Source organism: Gekko japonicus, unplaced genomic scaffold (assembly GCF_001447785.1).
Source record: "Gekko japonicus isolate JY-2015 unplaced genomic scaffold, Gekko_japonicus_V1.1 scaffold1302, whole genome shotgun sequence".
NCBI classification, from domain to species: Eukaryota; Metazoa; Chordata; class Lepidosauria; order Squamata; family Gekkonidae; genus Gekko; species Gekko japonicus.
Window position 1 is genome coordinate 217,511 of NW_015173167.1, and position 24,044 is coordinate 241,554.

Genomic DNA, 24,044 nt, shown 5'->3' on the forward strand with positions numbered 1-24,044 from the left:
TGCCTTGAGTGAGTCAATCCGTCTCGTGTTGGGTCTTCCTCTTTTCCTGCTTCCTTCCAACTTTTCCTAGCATTATTGTTTTTTTATTGTGACCAGGGGTCATTTCCTGCAGGAGCGCACAGGAGCGGAGCTCTGGCAGTAAAGAGCCCAGGGGGCGGGCACATGCAACAAGCCCCACTCCCTGCTCCCAGCAGCCCTCAGTCAGAGCAAGAAGCAGCCAGGTAAACTGCAGAGCCCCCCCCCCCGGCCCCACTGGTCCCAAACAGTCCAGTGGCACCTTTAAGGCCGAGTTTTATTCAGGCACAAGCTCTCCCTCCTCTGTGAGGACAGATCTGCACGCCCCCCCCCCCCAATAGCTAGTAATCCAAAACAGCCCAGTGGAGCCTGAGCGGTGGGTGTTGCCTTCTGACACACTTCCGGTGATGTCAGGTGGGTGTGGCATATGCAAATAAGTTATGCTAATGAGCTATGCTAATATGCTCCTGCACCTCTTTTTCTACGAAATGACCTCTGATAGTGACTCATTTCTTCTTGTAACATGACCAAAGTACAATAGGCATTTTAGCTTCTAGGGAGAGTTCGGGCTTGATTTGGTCTAGAGCCCACTGATTTGTCCTCCGGGCACTCCATGGTATCTGCAAAGCTCTCCTCCAAGGCCACATTTCGAATGAATCAGATCTGATGAGGGGAACTTTGACTCTCAACAGCTCCCATTCCGAAAACATCCTTGGTCTCTTAAGGTGCTACTGGACTCGAATCTGTCCTTCTTCTGCAGACCAACACAGCTAACCTCTGAAACAGTCTTCATACCAGCAATTCATTAGGTTTAGCTTCCTCAGTTTCTTTGCTTTCAGAACATTCTCTAACAGTAACCTATGAGCTGCAGTGGCTCAAGTGGTTAAGACGCTGAACTGCAGGCTGTGGAAGGTCAGTAGTTCAGCAGTTCGAGACCCGGGTGCCGCATGACGGAGTGAGTTCCCATCTCCAGTTCCAGCTCCTGCCAACCTAGCAGTTGGAAAGCAAGAAATTGCAAGTAGATAAATAGGGACCACTTCGGTGGGAAGGTAACAGCGCTCCGTGCGCCTTGGTGTTTAGTCATGCCGGCCACATGACCACGGAAATGTCTTCGGACAGCTCTGGCTCTTCGGCTTTGAAATGGAGATGAGCACCGCAACCCTAGAGTCGGAGTCGACTGGCTTTCGAGCAAGGGAACCTTTACCTTTTACTTATGAAAACGCCAGTTTCTGCTGTGGGCTTGTGCCCATGCTACTTAGTATTATGATTTGGCTGAGGAGGAGGTATGCATGCTGTGTGGTTTTTAATCCTGCCATCTGCTTCCCAGCTCATGGAAAACATTTCAATAATTTCCCAACCAATTCTAAAACTGATGAGGGAGCAGCGCAAGCCTTGGTCTCCTTTGGCATCAGCCAGTGTACACAGTTTCCCCAAAACTGCTCTGTTTACTCACTGTTCCGTTCTAATTTATATTTGAACGAAAATGTGATGGTTAGTAGTGATTGGATTAAACGGTGGTTTAATTTTGGGTAATGTTTTTGACGTACTGTAACATCTATACTAATGACTCTGTTCCCAACGGAGCCACATGTCAACTTCCTGTGAAGCAGTTCTGGGTTTGGAGTGACAGCTTGTGTCTGCTAAAAAGTCGTGTGGCTACAGTGGAGGACCAATGGCACCCGGCCTCAGCATGAATGCAAAATGCGGATCAAAGGCAGTCAAATGTATTGACAGATTAAAATAATGTTACATTGTGTGGGTTTTTTCCTTTTCGGGGATGGAAATACTAAGCACATTTTCAAGATGTGAGAGGAAAAGGCCAGAGGCTTAGCGAGGGCAGCATGCTAGGCGCAGTGATATTGTTGGAGCTTCTGATGGGCTGCAAAGCACAGGGCAAAAGACAGCTCTTTAGTACTGCCAGTAGAGGAGGAGAGACTTAGACCTATAGCACTAGACATCGGGAGTCAACGAGATTTCTTTTCTGGTTTAGAGTGCTCCTGCTCAAAACATTGGTGCAATTAGAACTATGAGCTTAAAAGTCACTAAAAGTTCACAACCTTTCAAAACTTATCTTGGAACTGATTTCCGTGACAGTGAAATGACTAGTTGTTTACCCTAGGGCGACTGAGAAATTCAGTTGTTTCTTTTTCCATTGTACATCCAAGAGGTCTATCCATTTGTATCACTCAAAGTGCAATTGCTGTTAATTAATTAATTGTTAATTAATGCTTGTATTTCTTGCAGAAAGTTTTCCAGAAAAAGGAATCAGAGGTGCTCTTTTAAGATGGTTTGCTTGTTTTGCAGTGTACAGTTACCTGTGGTGGAGGGATACGTACCCGTAACGTGACATGTACCAAAAACAATGGGGAGCCATGTAACATTTCAAAGAAACCACATTCTAAAGCTCTGTGTGGGCTCCAGCAATGTCCATCCATCAGAAGACTGCAGTTCCCCCATTTCAGAGTGCATGGTGGAAAGATAATCAGGACAGGAGCTAACCCCAGAAGTGGCCCCATGGACAAGCCCCCCAACCCAAAACCCAGCCCAAGAATCATGACACCAACAGTTCCCAATCCCAAATATGTTACTTTGATGCCCACGTCCTTTAACCTAATGAACTTTTCTCAAGAAGAAGACTCGGAAGCAAAAATTTTGCAGAGTAATTCCAGCGGCTTGAGTGTCCCCAGCAATTATTCTCTTTTATTTAGTGGTATTGGTCACCAGCAAAATAGCACTCCTTGGCCTATTACAAATCATTCAAGTGTTCCAAATTTTAAAAATGTAGAAAATGCATCCAAAGAACTGTACAACTCCTCAAAAGGTGGGCTCGTACATTGGACTTCTTTTACAATTAGCCCTATGCCTTTGACCATAACTCCAAGCTATAACTATTCAAAAGATGTATCTCATACCGTGTCTAACAAGACTGGTGAAGGAACAACAGACAGTGCCCAGAGTGGGCTGCTGACAAGATATCCCCCTACTATGGCTGGCAAGACTTCAGAAACGTCACCAACGGTGTACCATCGTGATACAGCTATCCAGGTTTCTGTTGACCCCATAGCAGGAACAGGTATCTCTTTGACAACAGTAGGCCTCCAGGAGTTCCATGGACAAATAAGTACACCTGCAACAGCAGGTCCTGTTCTGGTACACCCACCACAGTCAAATGAAACATCAGGAGGCAGGTCTTCAAACAGAATAGAACAGAAACCATCTGCCAATGACGAAACCTCTATGGGAATGTTGCCGAATGCCTCCAACTATCTGGAAGAGTCCAGGGATTTGCATACTGATGCGTATTGGATGGTGGGGAACTGGAGTGACGTAAGTGTTGGATTTTTCAGTTAAGAGAGAGATATGTGTATGTATATATACACTGCCTTGTAGCCATAAGCCTTTTAGGCCTGTGTACAAAAATAAAAAGGATCCATAAAGATAATCATGGTCAATCAAAACAAGCAGTAATGAACTTTAAGAACAATGCATCAGCAATCAGCATTTAAATGGTTCAAATTTGGCAGCTGATAAAATACCCGAATTAGAGAAAGTGTATTATTTAGTTTTATCCTGACCTGGATAACCCAAACTAGGCCGATCTCATCAGATCTTGGAAGCTAAGTAGGGTCAGCCCTGGTTAGTACTTGGATGGGAGACCACCAAGGAATACCAGGGTTGCTACACAGAGCCAGGCAATGGAAAACCACCTCTGAATGCCTCTTGCTTTGAAAACCCTATGGGGTCACCATAAGTTGGCTGTAACTTGAAGGCACAAAACCCCAAAATTACTTAGTTTATCAGAACCCAAATACTTTTAATAATGAAGCAAAACTATCCACGCGCACACACACACACACACACACACACAAAACTCGGGGTCCATCATACAGTGGCATACCAAGGGTGGGGCGGTTGGTGCGTTCTGCCCCAGATGCAGGCCTGAAGGGGGTGCCCAGAACCCCCATCTCCGTATCAATTTAAATGAACCCAAAAACCTCCCCAGAAACTCTCATTTCTCAGCTCAAAATGCTTGACCTGTCCAATGCTGAGCCAAGCCCCACCCCCCTCCATCAGTTCCTGGGTGGTTTTCACACATGGCTACCCATGAGGAGGAGCACAAAGCTGCTGATTACTGGTGGGAGGCTGGGAGCTGGGGCTGCTGCTGATCCACTCCCTGCAGGGAGGCCGGACTGCACCAATGCTGCTCTGGCCCCAGCTCAGCATGTTGCTGTGCAGGTTTAAGGCACACCATATGGGTCGTGGGGTGTGTGTGCAGAGCCAGCCTTAGATCCAGCTGGATATGGCCAGTGGGGTAATTCTGAGCACCACGTAGGCCCAACTGCTGCTGGGGCTAGAGGCCCACCGCTGCCCATCTAGGGTTGCCAGTCCCCAGGTGGGAGAGGGGGATCCCCCAATTTCATGGGTTCCTGCCCGCCGCTGGCCAGGTGGCTGGCAGGGCTGGAAGCCCTGCCACCAACATCTATGACCTGCGCAAAGTCCCCGACATGATGACATCACACGGAAGTGACATCATCACACCAGGGATGTCGCATGGCAACGCTCTGGTTTTGGGGCAAAACTCTATGGTTCAAGACCAATTTTACCATAGAGTTTGCCCCAAAACCAGAGCGTCTCCAGTCATGTGACCACCCCAGCATGATGATGTCACTTCCGTGTGACGTCATCATGTTGGGGACATCGCGTGTGGCGATGTCGCCCCGCTCCCCCACTCCCAGAAATCTCCCTCCCACCCCCTGCTGGTGCAAGTTAAGGACCTAGCGATCCTATGCCCATCGTTCCTCGGAACTGGTGGCATCTTAAGTTGGGATTCACTTGCCATTGAAGCCTGGCAGATTGCCTCAAGCCTTTCCCTTCAGTGCACTAACTTGAAAGTAACAGGCACTGTTCTCCAAACGCACCAGAAGGAACGGGCTTCTCTTTCCAGCCAGAAGGGCCTTCCAGGACCCATGCCCAGAGGTCATTTCGGGGGGGATCGCGGGGAATCGCAGTTCCCCCGGGTGAGGTGCGGGGGGCGGGGCACACGACGAAGCCACACCCCCTGCTTCCGGCCGCCTCGCTTCCGGCCCTCATTCAGCCAGGAGGAGGCAGGAGAAGAGGGAGGGTAAGTTGCTTCCTTCCTGCCTCTCCCCACCCCTGCCTGCCTGGGGCCAAGGAGGGCCTTGGCGGGGCTTCCTCGCACTCCCGCCGGCCTTGCAGGTCCACCGCCGGGCCTTATGGTGTCAGGGGGTGGGGCATATGCTAAAGAGCTATGCTAATGAGTTCCCCTCGCTCTTTTTCTACGAAACGACCCCTGCCCATGCCTATTTGAGGAGTAAGCCCACTGCACTGAGTGGGGCTTAGGGAGCAGTCCTAAGCAGGTCTACTCAGAAGTAAGTGCTGTTTTACTCAGTGGGGCTTACTTGCAAAGTGTTCTTAGGATTGCAGCCTCACTTCTGAAATGAACAAGCAGAAGATTGGACCCTAAAACCTGGCTCTCTGGAGGCCCGGTTCGGAATAGAAGTGATTTTGCTGCTCTAGAAAATATTTGCTCCCTTAATTGTATTGAATTCTGCACGGTGGATGTAGTTTGTTCTCTTGGTTGCCCTGGCAGCAAGGACGCTGTTTGGCAAGCAAGTCCCACGTGGCTTACCTCTGAGTATAGCCAGGTCTCGCTCCCTTTGATTTTTATCTCCCCCCTGCCCCCATGAAAATTCAAATCCTCAAAATTCGTATGTTCGAATCCCATTGTTATGGAAATGCATATCAAATATTTTTGGTAAGCTGGACAAACATCAGGTAGTGATTTCAGCCCCAGCAAAGAGTTGATTTTTATCTCCCCCCTGCCCCCATGAAAATTCAAATCCTCAAAATTCGTATGTTCGAATCCCATTGTTATGGAAATGCATATCAAATATTTTTGGTAAGCTGGACAAACATCAGGTAGTGATTTCCGCCCCAGCAAAGAGTTGAAAAGAAGGCATTTCTCTCTGTTCAGGTTTATTTAGACCCCAGTAGGTTTCTGAGTAGATCTGCATAGGATTGCCCCCTTAGTGGTTCGCACTTCTGTGTAAACGTGTGCAGGATCAGGCTGCGCGTCTTAAGGGGCACAAGCCAGCTAGGAATTGTCCTGCGCAATCCCCACTGATGAGATGGGCTGCGGTGGTTCAGGTGGTTAAGACGCTGAACTGCAGACTGGAAGGTCGGTAGTTCAGCAGTTCGAGACCCGAGTGCTGCAAGACGGAGTGGGCTCCTGTCTCTAGTTACAGCTCCTGCCAACCTAGCAGTTCGAAAGCAAGAAATTGCAAGTAGATAAATAGGTACCACTTCCGTGGGAAGGTAACAGCGTTCCGTGCGCCTTGGTGTTTAGTCATGCCGGCCACATGACCACCGAAACATCTTCGGACAGCGCTGGCTCTTCGGCTTTGAAACGGAGATGAGCACCACGACCCTAGAGTTGGATTCGGCTGGCTTTCGAGCAAGGGAACCTTTACCTTTTACCTTTAAATAGGTACCACTTCAGTGGGAAGGTAACAGCGTTCCGTGCGCCTTGGCGTCTAGTCATGCCGGCCACATGACCATGGAAATGTCTCTGGACAGCGCTGGCTCTTCGGCTTGGAAACGGAGATGTATTGTGCTGAATTCTGCATGGTGGATGTAGTCGGTTCCCTTGGTTACCCTTCGACTGGCTTTCGAGCAAGGAAAACCTTTACCAAAGAGGGCACTAGGGATCTGGTAGAAGGGACTTGCACAGGCAAAATATCAACAGAAGGACACTGTCCCCTCCTTAATTATTATTGCCTTCAACATTCCTAACAAACACAATTATCTGTAAACCTCATCACTAAAGCCAGGCTTTTAATATCCCTGTTTGTGCTCACTTCCTGTGGGTCTCGTCAGGTCCATTATATTCTTTCTGCAAGATGTTGAAACTGCAGTCGTACATATTGATTAAAAATATGAGTAGTCCAAGTTTTTATACTGAAGCAATTAAGTCCTCCAGCCATAAAATTACATTTCTCTGCTTTGGCGTTACTAAAGCATCCAAGAAGCACAAATGCGGGCCTTAATTATGTACAACAAAGTAGCCATTAGGGGAGTTGAAAGGTCTCCGGTTGGTCACATTGTGGAGGCAGCTAAATGTTTCTTAAGAGATGATTTTGCTCAACAGAAAGAGCTGTGTGAACAAGGAAGACAGGCACCATTATCTGAGAGCCACAAAAGCTACTGGTATTTCCAGTATGTTCTGGTATTTCCAGAGATTGAAGCAACATGTGTCTGTCTTCTGGTCTGCATTAAAAGTCTGAGCTACATAAATGACCAATGCTGGTTTTTGACCTTTCATGCAGTCTGGGGCAAGGTTATCTGAAGATTATCACCTCCTGTATAAATCTGCCCATTTGCTAAGATTTTCAGAGGCCCTTCTGTAGATACAATGATCACCAAGGTGCTGAATAAGGCCTTCTCAGTGGTGGCCCCACTGACTATGAAATACTCTCCACTGTGAGGCTTGCCTGGTAACTTCACTGCTCACATGTAGTCACTAGGTGATGGCTTCCCCCCCCCCATATTGTTCCGCCTTTGGTTGAGCTTGTTACAGCTCTGTTAACCTGTGATTTTTAAAAAATTATTCCATTAGTCGATGGCCTGCTGTCCTCTGCTGCTGTTGCTCGCTTTGCTGCCTTTAAAACCCCATTCTAATTTAATCCTTTATATTTCCTTGTGTCTATTTTAACTTATGCTTTTTTGGTTTTTGCCATCAAGACACAGCCAACTTATGCCGGCCCCTAGGGTTTTCAAGGCAAGAGATGTTCCGATTTGGTTTGCCATTGCCTGCCTCCGTGTCCGTGTCATCACCCTGGTATTCCTTGGAGGTCTCCCATCCAAATATTGACCAGGGCTGACGCTGCTTAGCTTCCAAGGTCTGACAAGATCGGGTTAGCCTGGACCATCCAGGTCAGGGCTATGTGATTTTAGCTTAATGGTTTTAATGGGGTGTGTCTGATACAGGTTCTGCGGGTAGAAGATGGAGCAGAAGCAGTCTCATTAGATTCCCCTCCTCACTGCATCCTCCTGACCGCCCCCCCCCAATAGCTTTTTTTGTCTGTGGGTCCCCCAGCCACCAACAGGAACTTTGGGGAGGTTCACAGGAAATGCTGGGGGTGGGGGGGGGGTGAGATCCAGGCAGGAAGGATCCATTACTGTCAGCAGAACATCCATAGGAAACAACTAAGCATCTTTCATTTTTATAGATTTCTGGGTTTTTAAAAAAAAAATTTGTAAGCCACTTCGTACAATTTGGAAAAGTGGGATATACATTTCTGAGAAGTAAATGATAATCAGATATCTTGTGATGAGCAGATTGGTGGGTTGCTAAAGGGAACTGAGATCAACTGAAAGAAATCTAAATGAATGTGAACATTTTTGCAAGAAGTGTCAAAAGGAATCAAAAAGGGTTTTTTCTCCCCATGTTACCAGAAAAATCACAAACCGAGGAAGGGCATAGTTTCACCTCAACCCTAACCCAAACTGAGAAATTTACCCCTGATCATTGTGGCCATGTTAAGATGTTTTGAAACACTACACAAAATCAAACATCCTTCTTTAATTTTACAGACCAATCTCAAAATGGAAATACTTTCTGTTAGGAATTGGTTGGTGCTTTCTGGACAATTGTCAAGAATTGCTTGTTACCCAGCAAGTTACAAATTTCTGGGAAACTCTGAGGTGCTATAAAGAAATCCTTAACAGCTTGTGGACGCAGTTAGGCAAGAAATTGATGTCGCCCCAGTTCGCAGTTCATCATAAAATTGTCAAGCCAATGAATAAGATTACCGCAGAGACTGCAATATAATGGAATAGCTCTGTACAGCTGTTGCCTATCAAGAATTCCTTGTTCTGAGCGGTACCAGAGGCGGCCAGTTCCACAGTCCCTATTAAGCCAAGTGTTTAGTATTTAAGCCAGTTTAGAACCCCTTAAGATAAATAGCATCCTGGAGGGGCTGTGGCAGAACACACATTTCACTGTCAGCATTCGGATCTCTGGCCAAGCCACCTAAACCAGGGGTCCCCAAGCTTTTTTGAACCTGTAGGCACCTTCGGAATTCTGACATAACATGGTGGACGCAGCTACAAAATGGCTGCCATAAGATGGCTGCTGCAGGAGGTAGAGCCAAGCTACAAAACGGTCCCCCCAGCTTACCTTCAGTCACACAGACGATCTTTGTGTTGTGGTGGCTGCCGCTGCTCAAGCAACATTATTAAAAATCTGCGCTGCCAATCAAATCTCCAGTGGCCAATCAGAAGCCTTGCTGGGGAAAAGACCCACCTTGGCCTGCACACTTTCTGGAAACACTTGGGCACCAGAAAAGATTCAGTGGGCTCCCACAGGAACCATGTTGGGGACCCCTGGCCAAAACAAATACTTTAGATGGCACCATGAGGAGGACTCAGGTGCCACCAGAGGGGCTGGACTTGCACCCAGCCATGAGTAGTGCAGGAAGTAATGGGCATTACCTCTTAAATCCACACCACGAGCAGAGGGTCCGAGCCAAGCCCCTGTAGCCTTGGCACACAGGGACTTTGCTTGGATCTGGCTGGTGGCAGCACAAGAGGAAGCAGTGAATATATCTTGCTTGTGGCAACAAAACACTTGGACCCAGCCCTGGTCCCAGGTTCAGTCCCCAGCATCTCCACTCAAAGGACCATGATAGCTAGTGTCAGAAAAGCCTTTTCTATTCCTGAGATTGCCAGCAGGCTAGCTATTGCTGAGCCCAGATAAGCCAGTGGTCTAACTCTGTTTGAGGCAGCTTGTGTGGTATTCGACCCATTTACTTTCAAGCACTTTAATCTGATTTGAAGTTAGAGTTGTCATCAAAAGTTTGCCAGATATAAAATTAAAATAATTAGGGAGGTAAGTCTCTGCTCTGGCCAAATGTGCGAGGGTTTTCAGAGGAAGTCAAAAGAATTTAAATACAACTGGTGAAATTTCTCAGGGGTGCATGCTTGGGTTGCCCAAAGCATTTTGCCTGTTGTGAAATTTGAAGCGAATTTGAGGTTTGCTTCTCAGGTGAACTGTCTGAGGGGTTCTGAGAAGCTCAGAGTAGCCTTACCATGACCTGCCACAGGAAGTGGTGGCGGCTACAGGCATGGACGGCTTCAAAAGGGAATTAGATAAGCATCTGGAGCAGAGGTCCATCAGTGGCTATTAGCCAACAAGCTATAGATAGGGACTCTGGGGCAAGTGATGCTCTGTCTTCTTGGTGCTTGGGAGGGTCAACAGTGGGAGGGCTTCTAATGTCCTGGCCCCACTGCTGGACCTCCTGATGGCACCTGGTATTTCTGGCCACTGTGTGACACAGAGTGTTGGACTGGATGGGCCTTTGGCCTGATCCAACATTGGCGTCTCTTATGTTCTTATGACCTGAATTTCTTCCAGTTTTGTATGAGTGAATATGAATTTTTTCAAACTGGAGGAGGAAAAGCCACGGCTCCTACATCATCTGCCATTAGGCTCACAAACACTTCCCTAACCTCCCTTTGTGCTGCCAAATCCCTATCTGTTGAACGGCATGCCTGCCAGCTGGCTGAAGGCCTAGGCGCTGCAAGGACTGTTTTCAGGCTGACCTCCTGTTGGCCTGAAAATGAACACATGATTAATTTCTTATGCTGATAGCATTTGTGTGTGAGAAATGGCGTATAAACAGCATGCTGATTCTGTCACCAGTGGGGTGTGTGTCCATTATAGCACAGGGCCAGGCTACACGAGGGATCCATGGGTGGATCTTCTGATTAGGGTTGCCAAGTCCTTCCTCGTTGCCAGCAGGGGACTTTGGGGGGCATCCATGGAGGAGAAGGGGACATCCACAAAACACAGTGACATCACACAGAAGTGACATCATCAGTCTGGGAACCAGCATCCTCCACACCCGAACTCCAAACTGCAAATTCACTGCTGGAGTTCACCCCCACGCACACACTTATTGCAAATAGCATTTAAAGGAACCCTTTGAATGCGATTTGCAAGAAGCGGTGGCCACATGTGCCTGAACTCCAAACAGTGAATTTGCTGCTAGAGTTCACCCCAAACTTAGAAGGGCACTCAAGAGTAGCACCTTGAATACATCTCCAACAATCCCACTATCTGCTAGCCCAGTCCTCCTGTATACTATCTAGGTCATGGTGAGTCTTTCAAAAGCATGTTTCCCAAAGGCTCATGGGGATGTTTTTGAAAGACTCCCCATGACCTAGGTGGTATACAGCAGGACTGCAGAAAGGGGGATGATTGGGAAACTGCTGAAGTGCCTTTATAAGCTATTGGTGCCTTTATAAGCTATTGAGTGCCTTTATAAGCTATTGGTGGGGTTTGGGGGGGGGAGAAGCATGTGAAATTGGGGTACCCCTGCCCCCACCTGGAGCTGGGGGCAATAATTATTTATTGTATAGCCTGCTTTTCTCACTAGGACTCAAGGCAGATTACAAAAGACAGTTTGATCATACAGCAGATTTCCAACAACAGATTTCCAACAACAGATTTCCAATAAACAATGCTGGTGGGACTGGGATTACGGAATTGGAGAACACCGCACACAAATAAAATCTGTCTAAGGCATGGCATATTCTACCTTAATGCAGAAAGTAAGAGACAATGCAGTAGAGGTGGGCATTTGGTTTATCCGATCCAAACCCCCCCTCCCGAAAACTACCTTACCAGTATTTTTCTGGTATTTTTTTCAGCCAGATTTCAGTCAGGGTATTTATCCAGCTATCTGGTACAGCTGAGCCAGAATAAAAAATCCCTAAAATATTTAGGACTCCTCAGGGCTGCCGGATAGCTGGCCTTAAAGGGTGCTTAAAGGAACTGAAGTCCCTTTAAACACCTTCTGGGTGAAGCTGCAGCTTGGAGAAGGCATTTAAAGGGACTGCAAGCCCTTTAAATGCCTTTTTCCCTCCAGTGGAAACCATGGATGATGGGGGCACCTTCTTCTCGGGCCCATAGAATTGGACCCCCTGGTCTTTTTGAAACTTGTGGGGTTTTTTGAGGAGAGGCACCAGAAGCTACACTACAAATTTGGAGCCTCTGTCTCCAAAAACAGTCCCCACAGAGCCCCAGATACCCCCAGTTCGATTCTCCACTATACCCTATGGGGACCATTGACTTATAATGGTCTCCATAAGGTATAATAGAGCCGGGAAAAAATTCAGCAATCCTGAATATTTACCAAATTTGAACACCACACCAGTATTGGGATTTGGAAATATCAGGAAATAGCATATTTTTCGGGTTCAATATACCTGAGCCTGAAAAATACCAGGGTTTTTTTTGCACATCCCCTACAGTGCAGTAGAAAACACTGCAGAAAGAGGAAGGAGACACATATGATAAACATTGCAATAAACTGCAGTCAGTTTCAGAGGGTAGCCATGTTGGTTTGCAATGGAACAACTAGATTTGAGTCCAGTAGCACCTTAGAAACCAACAAGATTTCCGGGGTATAAGATGTGGAGGGTCAGCGCTCCCTTCATCACCCTCCTAAACTGTTCCATTATACTACAGTTCTAATCTCTTTATAAAGGTGTCCTCTAGAACATTTCTTTTTTGCACATTTTGTAAAATGATAGAAGTATGTGGGGCTTCTTGGCCTCCTAAGTCCGGCTGTTTCGCAAGATGGACCTTAGTGCTGGGGAAAGCAGGCTGAATTTTCCTCCCAGTGCCATTTCCCCCGTTGAAAATGGACTACTCGAAACCCTGGTAGGGAGAAAAAGAAAAGCACAAAATGGAAACCTGTCTTTTTTTGCCTGCTAGGATCGCAGCATCTGAGACACATTCTTGATTAAGGAAATGGCAAGGAAGAAAGAGCTCGCCCCCCTCCCCTTCTCTGGTGCTGTGGCACCAATCTGTGCAGCTGCTTTTATAGCTAAATGACCCAACACCACATGTCATGTGGGTCTATACAGAAAGCGTTGGGGCAGGAAAGTCCCCAATTTAAAGTTCAGCTCGGTCATGAGCTTCCTGGGTGGCTTCAAGCAAGCCACTGTGTCTCACAGCCTCAAACCCACCCGCCACCAGTAAAACAGGGATAGTAATGCAACAACTATGTTGGCCTGTGAGAATGATGAAAGAAAGAGTGTGAAATATTGAACGTATTTAAGAAAGGTGCTATATAAATATATCGTATTGCACTAGTGGCAATAAAGCCACTTGCTTTTAAAGCTTTCGGCTGTACAGTGTACACAGTTCAGTTTGGGTGAAGTATTGGAGAGGTATTAGTTTGGCTACGGTTACAGTCTTAGCACAGTATGGGAGGGAAGAGGATAGGAAGGGGTTGGAAAATAGCAACCTGAGTGGCTTTTCCTGGGAGACGTTTTACCTGGGGCGGGCTGTTAGAAGTGGCAACTATGAGACCTACAGGGCTTTGTATTTTACATATTGATTTGAACCAGCCAGCCAGTTCCTTTGGCTGCAGGCATCTGGGTGGGTGTTAGAATTTTACGTCCCGCGTCTACACGCACAGAAACAGGTGTGCTGCGATCCATAGAGAGTGGTTCCCGCTTCCCCTACAGAAGCGCTGTCCATCTGAGGAAAATTCTCTCCATTTGTGACCCCGAAACTGTATTGGCAAGTAGATCTCATCTCCATATCCATTCTCAGTCTGCAGGGCAGAAAGGGGGGGGGAGTGGATTAGAATGTTCACAAAATCCATAAAAGAGCTGTCAGATTTGAAAGAGTGCTTAATGCCGGGTGAGGAGTGACCTGCATATTTGACACCCTCGTTTCTGAGCTGTCAGGATTTAGAAGAAAGAACAGCTGAGGCAGAATTGGGTGGTGGGGGTGGGGGCGGGAAGCCAGCTTCACAAAGATCTTTAAAAGTCATCAGAGTCCAGCAAAGACTGCCTTCACAGTGCACGTGACGCTCCAGATGTTCCAGCCTCTGCCCCGAGCGAAGGCACCATCGTTTTCTGTTAATTTCTCCCCTGCATTAAATATGTTGCCTCAAACAAACGACAGTGCAAATTAGCTTCTGATTCCATTTGTCCTCTGCCCCTGTGGGCTGCAATGAGGAGCCTAACTTCATCTCCAGAGGACATCATGGCAATGTACTTACAAAGTTGCACAACTGAAGGCATTCCCCCCCCTTTCCCCCCCCCCTCTTTTTTCTGCAGTGTTCCACCACATGTGGCGTGGGGGCTTTTTGGAGAGCCGTGGAGTGCAGCACCAAGAACGAATCCGACTGCCGGCACATTAAGAAACCCGATCCGGCCCGAAGGTGCTATCTCCCTCCCTGTGCCCAGTGGAAAGCCGGAGAATGGAGCAAAGTAATGCCCCTCAAATGTGTTTTATTTCTACCTTGCTTTTGGGGTGCCAAAAGTGATCTCAAGATGCACAATTCTCTGTCCTTAATCCAAAGAACTGCAGATGGGGATGTTCACGAAGGGTGCTGAAGAACGGCAAAAAGTTTATTTCATTCATTTAGACCCCCTTTTCCTCCCAAGTGGGGACCCACGGTGGCTTACGTCATTCTCCTCCATTTTATCTTCACAACGGCCCTGTGAGGTAGGTTAGGTTGAGAGAGTGCGACTGGCCCAAGGTCACCCAGCAAGCTTCCGTGGCACGAGTGGGGATTCAGACTTGCGTCTCCCAGATCCTAGCCCAACACTCTCAACCAGAGGTCATTTCGGGGGGTCATTTCGCAGTTCCCCTGGGTGAGGTACGGGGGGCGGGGCACATGACGAAGCCCCGCCCCCTGCTTCCGGCCGCCCCGCTTCTGGCCCTCATTCAGCCAGGAGGAGGCAGGAGAAAAGGGAGGGTAAGTTGCTTCCTCCCTGCCTCTCCCCACCCCTGCCTGCCTGGGGCCAGGGAGGGCCTTTGCGGGGCTTCCTTGCACTCCCGCCGGCCTTGCAGGTCCACCGCCGGGCCCCTCACAGGGCTCGGCAGTGGAGCTGCAAGGCCGCCGGTGGCGGCCGGGACCATTGGGGGCGGGGTGTGTGGCCTTATGACACACTTCTGGTGATGTCAGGGGGTGTGGCCTTATGACACACTTCCAGTGATGTCAGGGGGTGTGGCATATGCTAATGAGTTATGTTAATGAGTTTCCCTAGCTCTTTTTCTATGAAACGACCCCTGCTCTCAACTACTACACCACAGTGGCTCTCAGGTTCCGGAAATCCTGCAAACACCCCTTAATAGTTCTGAGCACTAATTTCAGATCAGTCTTCTTATCCACCAAGCAATCTTCATCATTTCAGGGCCATTAAGGAAGAGAGCCGAAAGGGAAATCTAATTAAATCAAGACGCGCTGGAGAGATTTTAAATCCAAGCAGGGAGCTAATTTTCATGCAGATGTTTTTCTGCCTGTCATCCAGGTTATTTATAGTGTTTTGTTTTGCTCTTTGTTCACACCCTTCAAAGTTCTTCGAAAAAAATGCCTCTTTTCACAATTATCCATAGATGTGTTTTCTTTCTCGTCAAGAGAAGATGTATTCATCTAAGGCAATATCTTTTGCATTTGCAGCTCGTAACAGATTTAAAAGTGCTGAGAGGTTTTGAGTCTTCTGAGAGGCACACGATCAAAGCTGTAGGATGAGAGGAGGATTTTGCACTTAACATTCCTGATCGCTGGATTCACTGTGGCTCAGCTCAGGCATAATGCAGGACGACAACTTGTTTTAACTATGTGAGGCAAGGATTCGGCTCACAGAGCCCACTGCTAGTTTCATCGCCTTTGCTGGCCTTCCCAGCAGAGGCCCACTTAGGGTTGCCAACCTCCAGGTGGTAGCTGGAGATCTCCTGCTGTTACAACTTATCTCCAGGTGATGGAGAGCAGTTCGCCTGCAGAAAATGGCCACTTTGGGAGGCGGACTCTAGGGCGTTTAAGTCCCTCCCCTCCCTTCTCAGGCTCCACCCCCAAAATCTCTAGGAAAAGGATGTGGACCGAATGGAGCGGGTGGCAGAGGAGGGCGACGAGGATGATCAAGGGCCTGGAGACCAAGCCCTATGAGGAAAGGCTGAGGGACTTGGGAATGTTCAGTCTGGAGGAGAGGAGGTTGAGGGGGGACATGATTGCAGCAGAGGATAGGAGTCACAATCATGGCTTTAAATTAAGGGTGGGAAGGTACCGGCTGGCTCTTAGGAGAAGCTTTCTTACAGTCAGAGTTGTTCAGCAGTGGAATCAGCTGCCTCGGGAGGTGGTGAGCTCCCCCTCCCTGGCAGTCTTTAAGCAGAATCTGCGCAAACACTTGTCAAGGGTGTTCTAGGCTGATCCTGCATCGAGCAGGGAGCTGGACTAGATGGCCTGTATGGCCCCTTCCAGCTCTGTGATTCTATGATTCTAGAGATTCCCCAACCCAGAGCTGGCAATCCTAGCCGCACTTGGAGTCCTGGCCCACATTGCAGTGAGGGTGTTATTGAGGAATAAGCAAGATCAAGCCAAGATGTCTGCTCTCATGTACTTCCTACCATCCTCATTCCTGTTTGATTATACTACCTGGTACTGCCAGGAGGAAGGGTGTGGAGGAAGTGAATGGCAGCGACACTCTCAATAGCAGAATACGAGTGTTCCCAGTTGTACACAGTGTCCAATACAGTCAGGGAACAGTGTGTGACCACTGGGAGGGCTGGCAAATGAAGAAGTGGGTGGGGGAAGGATGCATGGTGGCCAGTGGGAGAGGAGAACGCAGGCAGGTGGGCATGGGAGGTACACATGGGAGCCACGGTGGTGGCCAGAGAAGCCTTTGCCTAGAGCCAAATGAAACCTGGAATGGGCAGAAGGCCTTTTAGTGAAATCATAGAATCACAGAGTTGGAAGGGACGCCCAGGGTCATCTAGTCAGACCCCTTGCACAATGCAGGAAATGGCACGAGACGGGGAGCGGTGGCACAGTGGGTATATCCCACTGTCTTAACATCTGAACTGTGTTAGTTTGAGCCCCGCGCTGGTGTGAGCAGCCAGCCTGTTGTCCCCAGCTCATCGTCCACCCACCGATTCAAAAGCTTCAGCGAGTAGATAAAATGGGAACCACTCCTTAGAGAGGGTGGGCACGCCAATCTCCCTTGTGGGAGGGCGTTAGCTGACGGTCGGACGTCCTGGTCAAGGCTTGTAAGGCGAAACAGCTTCTCGGCTACGAAAAGAACCCCTGCAATGGATGTTCCGGCCAGGCGGTGGCAGTGTGGCGATTGACATACAGGTCCTGAAGCCTGGCCAGCAAGCAGCCGTGTGCGAAAATGACGGAGCCAGCCAGAAGATGTCTACACCGGGCAGTGACGGCGCGTGCAATTAAAATGAATATATGTTGTCTTCCCTATCCCCTACAAACATTGTTAGTCCCTTGTCTATATTGAGTAACTGTACATCGCTTTGAGCCCATTGGGGAAAGCGATTAATAAATGGAGGCTGCGGTCACACGGAACAGAAGCCACACAAGTGAGATGGAAAACAGGCGGAGTTTCCGGGCGCGATCTCACCAGCACATCTGGGAAGCGTAGCACTCCCGTGGCACAACCGAGGCTTCCAGCCGAAACTGCGTGGCAAAAAACTAGTACCTCGGAGGTACTAGTTTCCGGAAACTGCGGGGCAAGGGCGGGTGTCTGATCGCGTTTCCGGTGGCATCCGGCGCCCGCCCATGTCCCCTTGCGAAGAAGGTGGGGTTTTTTGTCCACGTCTCTGTGGATGCGCACACGCACCCAACGGAGCATGCGCATTCGTCGTGTACACACAAAAGCAAAACAGTTTGCCGCGGCACGCGCTTCTTCATTGTGCGCCGGCTTGTCCTGTGATCAGCACCTCTCCCTTGGCATGGAACCTCCACGGTATTATTATTATTATTATTATTATTATTATTATTATTATTATTATTATTATTATTATTATTTCATTGCAATCAAGATCTGCCATCAGAGTCACTGCTGCGGTGCATTGAAATCTCCCTCTCTGTTCCCTACGCAGTGCTCTTCTAATTGCAGCGGTGGCTTCAAGACCCGTGCAGCCTACTGCATAGACATTCGTGACAACAGAGTGCTGAGGCCCTTCCATTGCCAGTTAAAAGGACGCAAGCCGCAACTGAACGTTAGCTGCAATACAGAGCCCTGTTTGGAATGGCGTGCAGAAGCATGGGACGAGGTATGTTGTCTGTAAAACAAGCTTGTTAGGCAGAGCAATTAACCATCCATTACAGGCAAAGCCATTATGCCTCACGAGGGTTTATGGGCATTTAATCTGGAAAGGACGGATGTGGCTGATTAATCAGGCTCAACACTTCCTCTTTGGGGATGCCAGCAAGCTCAGCTCAGCTCCAAGGTCTTCCAGTCGCTGGCTGCTGTTCCAGGTCCCATATTTAAAAAGCAAACCGATCTTGTAAAGCAAAGCAAAGCGACTTTTGAATGGTGCCGTTGCTTTGTTAAAACAGACTTACTGGCACAAAAGGACCTTTAATTTGAAAGGTGTGCCCTTAAACAAGCACTGGAGTTCCCTGTAATTAATGCTCAGGCGGAAAGGTTTTCCACACATATCAGTAAAGATAAAGTCTTCTTTATTTCACATGTTCTTGGACTGGGCCCCGGCTTGCAAAATAAGATTTCAGAGCTGGTACGTTCAGACCAAAATGAAGGATTACTCAGGAGAAGAGTGACTCTTAAGCGCAATAACGGGGCTTCTTTGGTTCAGATTTGCTTTTCTTTAAAAGAACCCTAATGCCCTGGTTATTGTTACACCCCATTTTTGTTGATTGCACGGACTCGCTATGAGTAATCCGCCTCGAATCCCTGTGAGAAAGGTGCACTAGAACTAATGTCAATAAAATACATAAATAAATTCCCTTTACCCCCAAGGGCTGGGTGCACATTTTTGTCCTGGTACCCAGCGTATCCATGCTCCCATCTCCTTCTCCTCACCTGTACTGTGCCAGCCTCGAGAGCTGAAAATCAGCAGAAGGACAGGGCTCCTGGGTGGCCACAGAGAAGAGGGTGGGCCAAGAAAAAGAAGAGTATGCCTTCTCTCAGTCCAACTGGAGCCCACCTGGCTCATGTTCCGCTTTTAGCCATTGGTTTCGGTGGATCTTCTTCGTGGTCTCTGTGCATCACACCCTTGGGAATATACTGCGCCTGCGCTGACCTTCTCGGTACCGGTAGCTAGCAAAAGGGATTTTCGCGCCTCTCCCAGGTCACGCGCCGGCTCCACTGCGCATGACCAAGGAGGGGCACGCAGATCCCGCCAGTTCTTTTCTGACCGCCGCGCTGGTAGGACGCCTTCTGCCTCGGTCTGTTAAGTACCAAACTTTTTAAGAAAAATGCTAACTACAAAAAACAAAATAAAGAAAAGGAAACTAACTAAACGCAAGTTTAGCAGAAAGTTAGGTACTTAACAGACCGAAGCAGAAGGCGTCCTACCAGCGCGGCGGTCAGAAGAGAACTGGCGGGATCTGCGTGCCCCTCCTTGGTCATGCGCAGTGGAGCCGGCGCGTGACCTGGGAGAGGCGCGAAAATCCCTTTTGCTAGCTACCGGTACCGAGAAGGTCAGCGCAGGCGCAGTATATTCCCAAGGGTGTGAATGCACAGATGACCACTCGAAGATCACCAGTTACAGGTAAGCAACCTGTCTTTATCGGCAGCAGCCCAGTCCAGGTCGTTCTAACTATCAAGGAACTGGGGATTAACTGCAGATCATGGATCCAACGTTCATGCCTCACTAGTAAGCCTCCCCATAGAAGTTGCCGGGTATTATATGAGCAATACTAGTTGACTCCAGTTACCATCAGTCTGGCTTAGAGGGGGTCCGAACCTGTGTTCCCTCTAAGCTGAGCTAGTGTGAGCTAGCTCACAGTTTTTTAGCCTCCGGCTCACACATTTTTGTCTCGGCTCAGGAAGGAGGGCTCCAGAGCAGACTAATTGATGCCGTAGCCAAGTCGCTCGCTCACAGCTTTAATGCCGGTAGCTCACACAGTAGGATTTTTTGCTCACAAAACTCCACAGCTTAGAGGGAGCATTGGCATGAACTGATATATTTAATTCGCCATCTCTTAATTGTCTGTTGTTTTAGTTGTTTTAAGAATTAATTATATTACCTGGTTTTAATTGTTTATGCACTTGTTGTTACCCACCCTAATCCCATTAGGAAAGGGCGGGATATAAAGATGATGGTGGTGGTGGCGGCGGCGATGATGACAACAACAACAACAATAATAATAATCTGACTGCTTCTGGTAAACCAGGAAGCTGAGCTAGGTAGACTCTTGGGCTGACTAAGCACTGTAGATTTCACGTCCTCTTAAAATGCGGGTGGCCCCTTGCTGATCAAAATGTCTTTAGGTAAATTAATCACATCCTTTGCAGTGCTCTGCTTCGTGTGGAGGAGGCGTTCAGCAAAGAGCAGTGCAGTGCATCAGTGTGGAAGACAACGCACCTAAGGACAAGAGCGTGTGTGAACATCACTCCAAACCTCCAGGCTCTCGGATGTGCAACCTACAAGAGTGCTTGGAAACGACAAGTGGGTTTGACTCCATGGCACCCCTGCTGTCTTTTTTTCAGAATCCAGTATAGCAGATTGTTTCTCTGGGATTGCTCTGACATTGTTTTAAAAATGACAGCAACACACATCTTAAGACTTGTGTCAACACCACTTTAGCAGTGGCTACATACACATCATGTCCACTTGAAAACATGGAAACTTGTCTCCAGAATGAAGCTGGTAAAAACACACAACAATCAGATTGAAGATTCACTTATAAACAAGGTGTGAACCAAAAAAGGACTATCACAAATCCATATGTCATTAGACTTATATAAATTTCAAGAATCTTGTACTAGAATGAAAACTTCCAAAGTGCACGTTAAACATGCACAACACCATATCAGAGAACTAAAGACATCAGTTACAACCCATCAGCTACATAACCACTGAAGCTTCTACCAACCCTTCTGAGTGTGAAGCAGTTAACGCCTCGATTATGGGAAGTGGTGAGAATTCTGATGAGTTTGTGAGTTCCATATGAAAATCCTTATTCTTGACTCTGATGAAGATTGGAAACGTGATCTAACCTGGGAAACGCGTTAGTCTGCTGGAAAGCGACACAGTCCACAGGAAGATTTATATATGCTTGCTAGTGAATTGTTATTTGCAGGGGTCATTTCCTGTGGGAGCACACAAGAGCGGAGCTCCGGCAGTAAGGAGCCCAGGAGGCAGGCACATGCAACAAGCCCTGCCCCCTGCTCCCAGCAGCCCTCAGTCTGGCCTCAAGGAGAAAGAACCAGCCAGGTAAGTTGCAGAGCCCCCCCCCCATCCTGCCTTCAGGTACAAGCTCTCCCTCCTCTGTGAGGGCAGATCTGCACGTCCGTCCCCCCCAATAGCTAGCAATCCAAAACAGTCCAGTGGAGCCTGAGTGGTGGGTGTTGCTTTCTGACACACTTCCAGTGATGTCAGGGGGTGTGGCATATGCAAATAAGTTATGCTAATGAGTTATGCTAATGAGCTTCTGCACCTCTTTTTCTACGAAATGACCCCTCGTTATTTGTGAAACACAGAAGCTTCAGGTGGCCTTGATGCCACTATTTTTGCAGAAGATTTACCTGTTGAATTGAGAAAGTCATTATTTTTTCAGAAGACTTACCTGTTGAACTGACTTACTTTTATGATTTGGATTTAGCTTTGTAATTGTTTAGTTGTCTAATATGTTTAAAGAGCACTTTGGAAGTTTTCATTCTAGTATAAGATTCTTGAAGTTTATATAAATCTAATGACATGAATTTGTAATACTCTTTATTTGGTTCACACATTGTTTATAAGTGAATCTTCACAGTGTTTTTTGGTGTGTTTTTGCCAATTATAGCACTGTGTTCCCTTACATATTTTTTCCAGAATGAAACTGACATGAAAGGGCTTCTAGCCACACTAAACACCAGGATTAAAGGTCAAAAGATCCATGACACAAACTATTAGAGCATTTCAGATGATGGATTATATCTAGAAAACTGTTCTGTGTCATGAATTTTGGCCTCTTTGGTTTGTGAACAGACATTCATGACAGGTCTACCATCACAAACTTCCACTAACTCTTAGAGCAGTTTGTGGATGGAGCAGAAAGCCACAAAAACAGCTGAGTGATGGGGAGGTGCTCCCGGCCATGCAGCTGTTTCGGGCTATCTTCTGCAGTCCCTTTCTGCAGGGATGGGCACGAACTGGGAAAATGGGCATGAACTGAGCCATGATCCAAACCACAAACCAAACCGAACTCCATTTTCCCGGTTCGTGCCCATCCCTAATTTCAGGCATTTCAAAGCAGGCAAGGAGCAGAGGGACACTGGAGATGCCACACACACTACACCGCCTGTTTCTGGGATCTCCTTAAGTATGAGAGAGTAGTGGTACTGCCTAACTTTGCAATCATAAGAACTAGCAACTTGCTGTCTTTTTAATGTCAAAGCAGAAATACACGGGATGCTGCAGTCTCCACCTCGTGCCCAATGCCTTTTCTGTACTGGTGTGGAATTTGGGATTGCCCAGAGTCCTCACTTGGGTCAATCACCACATTGATGGTTCACTTCATCTCATTACTTTTAATCTCTCTGCTATTCTACTGTCATGTTCCATCTCTCTCTCTCTGTATGAGGTCCATCAGTGGCTATTAGCCACAAGGTATAGATAGGGACTCTGGGGCAAGTGATGCTCTGTCATCTTGGTGCTTGGGGGGGGGGGGTCAACAGTGGTAGGGCTTCTAATGTCCTGGCCCCACTGGTGGACCTCCTGATGGCACTGGTATTTCTGGCCACTGTGTGATACAGAGTGTTGGACTGGATGGGCCTTGGCCTGATCCAACATTGGCATCTCTTATGTTCTTATGTTTATTTTTGCATTTATGTTTGTGTGTGTGCCTGTGCTTGGAAGTCATGGCAACCTCTGGGTGACTCCTACTGGGGCACAGAGGACATTCAGAGAAGTGGCTTGATAGCCTGCTTCTGGCCTCCCGACTCTGGTATTCTCTGGAGGTCTCCCATCCAAATACTTGCCAGAGTCAGCCCTGCTTAGCTTCCAAGATCTGATGAGATTGGGCTTGCCTGGGCTATCCAGGTCAGGGCTCATGTTTCATATCTTGAGGCAGTTTGGTGTAGTGGTTAAGTACGCAGACTCTAATCTGGGGGAACCGGGTTTGATTCCCCACTCCTCTACTTGCAGCTGCTGGATCCCCTTGGGCAAGCCGTAGTTCTGGCAGAGCTGTTCTCTCAAGGACAGTTCTGTCAGAGTTCTCTCAGCCCCACCCACCTCACAGGGTGTCTGTTGTGGGGAGGGGGAGGGAAAGGAGTTTGTAAGCCGCTCTGAGACTCTGCGTGAAGGGCAGGGTATAAATCCAATCTCTACTTCTTTTTCTTCTTCAAATACTTCTATTGTGCATATGCGTTCTCTGTGAATGATTCTTTCCCTGCAGTCCACAGTGCTCATACACTCACATGCGTCTTTTCTCATTCCAGGTTTCCCTTGCAGTAAAGACAACCTATCATTGACTTTCTGTGAGAGACTGAGGGGTCTTGGCAAATGTTCCACACCGTCTGTGAAACATCAGTGTTGTGCCACATGCCGGAGATCCTGGGCTGTTAACAAAACGGGACCTCGCAGTCGGCCACACCTTAAACTGTGACATGGTTGAGAACCAGGGCTGCCAAGTCAAAACTAAAGAATGTTGTGGGTTTCCTGATGCTTATCCTTCCAAGGTCTAATGAAGTGTCCTTCAGCCTTTCCAAAGCCGAGTACATCCCTACCCTTAATGCAGATTTGCAACACGGGGCTTCTTTTAATTTGATATCTTTTGTATGATACTCTTTTTTTTACCTTTACTGTATCAACCTGCTCACCTGCCCATCTTTCTCCTGCCCACTCCTCCTTCATCCTGTCCTCGAAGGATAGTTGTGGAGCCACATAGCTGATCGGCCTTCGGTCAAGTTGTGCTCGCTCTGCTAGGCTCCTGTAGAGACACCACTGGCTGAAGATCTGCACCCTGAACAAGCAAGGACAATCAATGCACGTGTCGTTTTCTGTGTGTGCAACTAACACA

At 47.9% G+C, this 24,044-nt stretch overlaps 1 protein-coding gene across 1 annotated transcript in view; it reads left to right on the top strand.

Moving 5' to 3' along the window:
• The window catches only part of ADAMTS12 (ADAM metallopeptidase with thrombospondin type 1 motif 12), a 131,171-nt gene extending 110,630 nt beyond the window's left edge, over nucleotides 1-20,541 (top strand). The window contains exons 18-22 of the mRNA XM_015422520.1: nucleotides 2,320-2,674; nucleotides 3,197-3,342; nucleotides 14,176-14,328; nucleotides 17,954-18,127; nucleotides 20,335-20,541. Coding sequence (XP_015278006.1) covers nucleotides 2,320-2,674; nucleotides 3,197-3,342; nucleotides 14,176-14,328; nucleotides 17,954-18,127; nucleotides 20,335-20,541 — 1,035 coding nt within the window. The remainder of the gene's footprint in view (nucleotides 1-2,319; nucleotides 2,675-3,196; nucleotides 3,343-14,175; nucleotides 14,329-17,953; nucleotides 18,128-20,334) is intronic.
• The last annotated feature ends 3,503 nt before the right edge of the window (nucleotides 20,542-24,044 follow it).